The sequence below is a fragment of the Diabrotica virgifera genome, chromosome 2 (genome assembly GCF_917563875.1).
Source record: "Diabrotica virgifera virgifera chromosome 2, PGI_DIABVI_V3a".
Lineage (NCBI taxonomy): Eukaryota > Metazoa > Arthropoda > Insecta > Coleoptera > Chrysomelidae > Diabrotica > Diabrotica virgifera.
This window is the reverse complement of record NC_065444.1, coordinates 78,619,803-78,627,176: the sequence shown is the minus strand read 5'-3', so window position 1 is coordinate 78,627,176 and position 7,374 is coordinate 78,619,803. Positions and strand designations below refer to the sequence as shown.

Here is a 7,374-nt window from a genome sequence, read left to right as displayed (position 1 = left end):
CATCTTCGACTTTAAATAGCGCGTCCTCATTATCTTGCTCAGAAACTAACATAATTATTTTATTATGAAGATCATAAAAATTGTCACGAATTTTTTCCAATCCTTCATACATAACTTCCAAAACCGGGTAAAAATTCTTATCGTCAGCAGCTACCTTTAAAGCAACATCATGAATTTCAGTCATTTGTTGCACTTCAACTTGTCTTAAAGATTGATATTTTTTAATTTTATCTGCCATTTTGTAAATTTAAATGTAGAATTAATAAATTTAGAAAAATATGAAATTAGCGTTAGGAAATAAAATAGGTTCACCACACGAAAATTAATAAAATACAACCGAACTTTGTGCTAATAAAATAGAAAACTATGTCCTCTGCTATTTGAATATTTATAGACAAAAAATAATTGTAAAACATAAACCCTTTAAATAAAAATTACTGTGTAAAATAAACACACAGTTTCATCTATAATAGAGTCAACCTGTATAATAATTATTATAACAAAATTTGTCTATTGGCCGACGTTGACAATTTAATAATAATTACTTTTACATTAATGTGTTCCTTTTTTACTTAAAAAACAACATTAACTGAGGTATAGGTACCACTAACGATCGGCACAAACAAAAAACCAATTTACTAATTGATACGTGATTTTAATTTTGTAAAGAATATTTTATCGCCTTATGTTAAAGAATAACAAAAAAATAAAGTCAAAGGAAATGCGGTTAAATAACCTGAATTTGATTCTGATCTTTGTAAATTAGCAAAGTATGACAATAAAATCAAACAATTCAGGTTTAAAAGAAACTTTCCCCGACTATATTACCCTCTTAGAAAAATGAAAAATGCAAGAAAAAAATATAGAAAATAGATCTATCCGGCTCGAAGGACCAATAAATCATCTTGGAGGAGACTACTAACTCAGTGAGAGCTTTATTAGTGGACTGTTTAGCATAGGGTGAATTTAAAATAGAATAAAAAAAATTACAGTAAAAAAACCAGACCTTAAAGTAAATTGTAATAAAAATATTTCCTACCTTGTCATTTCTCGTTGCACAAGCTGGAGCAGGCCTGCTATTTTTCGTACTGCTATTGCTGAGTAGTATAAATCACTCGCGAGGACTATATTGAGTTTCTATACACTTTTCGGAATAATTGTAAGTGACTGTTAACCAAGAGAGTTGGTTGGCGAATTGTCTTTTTAAAATGAGGCGAGTAGGCAGGTAATTACATACAAAAAACTTTAAGGTTTTTACTTGAAAATAATGATAAAAATTAATACATACTCACTGAATTAGGTATTGGCCTACTCGTATATACGGGGTGTCCCATAATATTGAAAAGAAAATGAATTAAAATATTCTTTACAAAAACAAGAAAATTAAAAATTGTTATTCCTACTTATGTGGACGAACCAAAATATAAGAACAAACCATTTACATGAAATATTTTTCCTTTAAAGTGCAGCTTTGTATTTTGTATTGTACCTAAATTGTACTAAAATTTAAATACCTAAAAACTGGGATAACTCCTGTAGGAATTGAAATAAATAAATATGGAATTCTGATTTAAAGTTTTTTAATTATTTATGTTTTAAACATATTAGGAATATTTATCCACCACACCAGCTTTTGGCATAAAAAACGATGCCTTTAGTTTAATCTTTTCACTATCGTTTGGAATTTTTTTCACTTCCTGCATAAGCGCCATGGCAAAAAGGTAGTCTTCTTGGTCGGTATCGTTATTAGTTAGAATTTATTCTATATTCCGGCCTAGAATTGTGCAAGTATTGACAAGTTTATCAATTGATACCTCATTTTTTCCTTTACTTTTTATATATTTTTTTTAACCCTGAGATTGCCAATTGCTTCATTTGTGACTTTAGGCGTGCATAGTAACTGTGTCGTTGTTTTCGGTAATGACACACAGTCTGATTCTGAAGTTCCTTCTTGCCCTGACTCGTTTAAAATATCCTCGTCTACCTCAGAGTATTTTCTGTGAGAACAGACGAAAGAATACCCTCATCGTCCACAAGCATTTCTGACCATGAACTTTATTCATGGTCAGTCTTTTGAAATAGTATATTGCTCTTGGTTCCAAAATAGTTAACTATATATAGTGAGATAGTTCTCTAATACTCTTACCTAAATATTACCTTCTGGTCTGAATTCCTTTTGCAAAGAATCCCATCCTGTCATATAGGGTCCATGTATTGGTTTGAGAAGCAGAACCTGTTTTTATTTTATTTCTTTTGTTTCTTTCTCGCAAATAAGTTTTGTTCGCAAATATTCCCAAAGTTCTTGACATTCTTTTACTGAAAAATCATACTAGTTGCATTAAAAGTTTCTCCAAAAAAAAAGATGAAAAACTTACCCCTGGCTTCCAATATCACAGCAATGGACTGCCATGCATTTTCTTTTGTGATCCTATCTTTATACTCTTTACATTTTTGATATTGCTCCACCATATTTACAAAACCTTCCTCTTCTAACGGAATCGCAGATCCACTCATATTTTTTAATTTAACACGAAATAATAATTACGAAAACAATACGACATTGAATTCGCTCCAAAAACATTAAAATAGTAGGGTTATGTCGCCGCCGCCTACGAAAAGTGTAACTCCGAAAAATGCCGTTAAGAATAGAACTTTCAATGAACGCCAAAAAAAATATTATTTTCGATTATATGATTGTGAAAATTATAATCCCTAATAAAGTGTTAACGAAAAAATTTATTTTTTGAGGAGCAAAAAATATTATTTCTGTTTGTGGGTCCACGAAAATTATAATTACTAAAAAGTTCTCAGAAATAATTGTTTTCGACAGCAGAAACAGAAACAGAAAGGGAAATAATTGTTTTCGTCGGCATCTATTATGAACTAAATCTTTTCGTTATAAATATTTTGGGAGTTATAATCTTCGCGGACACGCATATACAAAAAAATTGTATCGCCAACACTTGTCAAAGAGTTATTATTATCACTGGAAATGTATTACGAATCACATTAATCATAGGTACCAGCGATGTATGGTATGATCTCTGAAACAGCAGATGATTCTACCAACGCATGCGCATATTCCAACAATTCCATAATGTTTAATACTTAATTTATAAATGTTGAAAGTTACCAAATTTGAAGGTCGCGTTTTAAGGACTAAATTTATGTTTTATGTATTATGGATGCTTTTAAAAGGGTACATTTATTTATTAACTTTCAACATTATGCTTATATAATAAGATTACGGTTAAAGACTAAAATTATGTTTATGACCGTTTATAAATCCGGCTTAAGAGAAATTGATCTGAATTCCGCCCAGGACCTCATAAAAGACATTCGTAGAAATTTGCGTCTAGTAGAGAAGAATGGGCCACTCCATATAATTTGATAGTATAGATTAGTTAAGCATTCAACTGTAATTTATCATAACTAGTTAGTGTTTAAATAAATTTCTTCATTAACAAAAAAAATCGATAAATATTTTGTGCCAAAACTTTTAGGACATACGTTAGATGGTTGTCAACCAATTTTTATCCTTCCTAATCCTGATCAGAATCATACTGCATGGTTCATATATTCTTAAACTCATGAAACAACAAGCTGAAAATGCGAGCATTATCATAACGAAAACTTTGGTTATTTACGTATTTTAATTCATAATATGGAAAATTGCTATTATGAAAAGTAGTTTAGAATTAATAATTATGTTTTAATGTGTAATTATATCATTCTAATTTAAATGTTATGCACTATAAAGGTAGTTTTTACTCTTGATCGAAATTCATATTTTTTATATACCTCGTATAAAATTAATAAAATTTTATATATGATGGTTGCATCATAAATCTTATAACATGAAGAGCTTTTTATGAAGAATAACTTTTCTTCGTAAAATTAAAAATAAAAGAATTATAAATGAAAATGTTGTTGGTATCCATAATTTGAGAAAAATCTTCAAATATTTTTTTCCATTAGAAGGATGTAATTGAACATATCAGACCATAGTTTTTTATACCAAACAATATTATTTCATATATTGTCGGTTCGCTAAACTCAGACACAACTGGCTAGTGATTTTAGTCAATAATTTTGCCAATTGGGCAAAAAAAATGATTACTAATTACTAATTAGTTAATAAATACTAAATAATTAGTAATTTTGCCAATTTTAGCAAAATTCGCAAATAACAAATAAATTACCTACTAAAATCACTAGCCAGTTGTGTCGAGTTTAGCGAACTGACTATATTTTAATTTCATAGCAGATGGAACAGTCCATTTATCATAAAGGGGAGGCCGTATACTCGTATAAACCTTTTTAAAGCTGTTAATAAATTATTGCTTTTAAAATATACTCAAATTGTATTTTTGAACATCTTATTATTTATTTTATATAATAATTAAATTCATTATCAAATGTCATTGACGTTTTATTAATACTTAATTTAAAATTTAGTTTGACATTCACGAAGTGTCAAACTCAAATGTAAATAACCTATGCTTTGCTTAACAAATCGAGATTAAAAACCTAGCCTACTTAATAGCAACGATTTCAGCTGGACGTGTAGTGTGTCGGAAGAAAATAAAACGATTGTGACGTCACATTTTAGACTTTGAGGTCGATTATCTCGAAGACGGTTAGAAATATCGAAATGCCGTTTTCAGATTTGGATTCAGAAGAAAAAACTACATAAGAATACATCGATAAATCTGCAATCGAATACAACGCAATAACACACACACTTTTGCGAATTTATAAACGAAATGTTTTCGTTGACAACTTATCCTAGCTCTCGAAGCTTCTTCTTCTTTATGGAATAAAAAACACAAATATATTTACTTTTCTTATTCGGAATAAGAACAAACTAACGTATAAAATTTTTTACACTTGCTTTGTTTACTAAAATATTTGGTAAATCTGGCGGTATCTCTGTACACAACGTTTAAATTGTTCTCTTCGGGCTCTAGCGTGATTAGCGCGTTCTGAATTTCGTCTTCGATCGTAACGTACTGGGTCCTGGCTCCTATTACGTCAGATGATTTCTCGCAGCCGAAATAAACGATCAAGTCCAGCTCGATTGTTTCGTCCCAGTCAAAATCGGATAGTAACTGAAACAAGAGAAAACGGAATCACTTAAAAGGGATCGTTAAGGCACTACAATCAGTGGCGGCCGGTCGGGGTCGGCAGGGTCGGCAGTGCCGACCCACACATTTATAGATATAAATTTTTTTAATACTTGTATCTGTGAAGTAAAAAAAATCTGTCAGATAATACAGACTAAATTTTATTCATGGTTTTTAAAAGGATTTGATCAATCTGAGCATTAAGTGATCCCTGCGCATAACAGACTTCTCAAAAAATGAATGATCCGAGCCATTCATCTGACTTTTCGGCTAGCCGAGCCCAACTCATTCGTAGCTTGATGATTTACACGTAAAACTCAACTAAATAACAAGTCGATGAGCAAGCGAACATGCATTCTCTCTGTAGGCATTTAAGCGGCAGGTACGGCACATCACCGATCTGCCGGTCGGTGTTTCATTTGGAGGCATCGCATCGGCAGAAATTGTCAAAAATAATCACGTCGTTTAGTTGATATTGTATTTTTTTTAAGTTGTCAGGAATTATCATTTAGTGGACATGATGGATCGAAGCATTTGTTAAAAATCAAAGTAATTATAGAGAATTAATAAAATTATTGTTTTAGAAATATTTACTTTCTGATTCGAAGTGTATTCGTAATACAGAATGAACTAATACATATAATCAAATAGTTACATTTTGAATAACGTTATTGAATCATGTCATTCTGATTATCATGTCATTCACAATTATCAATTATTGTTGTTCGATACGCGTTACGTGGTAATATTTATGAGAGGTTTTTAGGTTTTAGAGACGTGAGTAAAAGCAATAAGGCAAAATATATTTTTGGTGTTTTAAATAACAGATTAAAATTTTTTGATATGAAAAATAAATTGTTAGCGCAAACTGGGGCAATCTTATGACGGCGTTGCTGTGATGTGTGGTGAATTGAATGGTCTCCAGGCAAAAGTTAAAACTACTGCATTACAAGCTTTATTTACTCACTATTATGCGCATATAATGAATTTAGTTTTGCATGATACGTGTAAAAAAATAAAGAATATCGTCTTTTCTTGTCAGTTTAGCTCACCTAAACGGATTACTGGTTTAGAACAAATTTGTTTCGAAAAAAAAAGCAAACAGTTTGTCAGACGCGATGAAATTTTAAATCTCAGGTTAGTTTTAACTAAGCAGATTATCTCTGGTTGTTTTAGTATCTGTAGCAGATTTTCGTGAACAGCTTTTGGAAGTTTTTGATTTTATTATCGAAGGCGACGATTTTGAAAGTGGCGATACCTCGATCCGTGAAGCAATCGGGTTGAGAACTTTATTAAATAATTACTCTTTTAATATTCTTTTAAATATTTTTAAGACAGGGTTTGCTTAAGATATTAATTGTTGTTCAAAATTAGTCAACTGACGTTATTTATTCCAAAAATAGAATGCGAAAGCTGGTGCAAAATCTCAGAGATTTTCGTAATGATAGTAGTTTCCAATATATACACAGTGACGTTTTGGATTCGCTTGATATTTCCGAACCATCTTAAAAAAGACAACGACATGATACATATCTCGAAAAACGAGTAGGTATATCTTGAAATTTTGGATACCTACTATTATATGCAAATAGATACTCGTTTTTCGAATTTTGAAGATTTGAAAATTTTTGACCTCTTTGACGATTCAAAATTTAAAAGTTACCTTCGCCAAAGAATTTTCAAGATATTTATTATTCCAAGTTACGTACTTAAAAATTATGCCGATCCAAATATTTTCAGAAAGTGGGATAAGTTACAAAATATCGTCTCTTAGCTTACAACACCGCTCAAGTCGAAAATTAACGGTTTTGACATATACATACCGTTGGATAGGTCTGCTTATTGCGCATCTAACCATTTGTCACATGATTTAGATTTCAGTAATTCAAAAAGTAGTGACACCGCGCAAGTCGACAACCTGTATCATGGTCACCTCCACACAAGTCGCTCTGTGATTATATGTTTGTACGTGAGTTTTACTGTGAAAAGTCTAGTAAACAAGAAGTTTTTATAGAAGATTAAGAGATAAGCTATATAATAAAGTAATGTTTATTCATTTAAGCGTATTAATATAGAAAGAAATGATAATAAAATAACTTAAGCGGTGTTTACTAACGGTATTTTTTAAACTTAGGCGGTGTTTCAAAAAGTAGTTTTTTTCGTCTCCTGTAAAGTTGGTAAAAATTACTCATGCGGTGTTGTTAGCTAAGGGACGATATGTATGTATAATTATATGTAATAAGTACTG

The 7,374-nt window shown here is 30.8% G+C and overlaps 1 protein-coding gene across 2 annotated transcripts in view; it reads right to left on the bottom strand.

Annotated features, from left to right (window-relative positions):
• Positions 1-4,833: 4,833 nt before the first annotated feature.
• LOC114331051 (prolyl 3-hydroxylase OGFOD1) overlaps positions 4,834-7,374 on the bottom strand; it is a 98,723-nt gene continuing 96,182 nt past the window's right edge. For both annotated transcript variants that reach the window (XM_050643816.1, XM_050643815.1), the window contains exon 7: positions 4,834-5,111. In XM_050643816.1, coding sequence (XP_050499773.1) covers positions 4,848-5,111 — 264 coding nt within the window. In that variant the 3' untranslated portion in view covers positions 4,834-4,847. The remainder of the gene's footprint in view (positions 5,112-7,374) is intronic.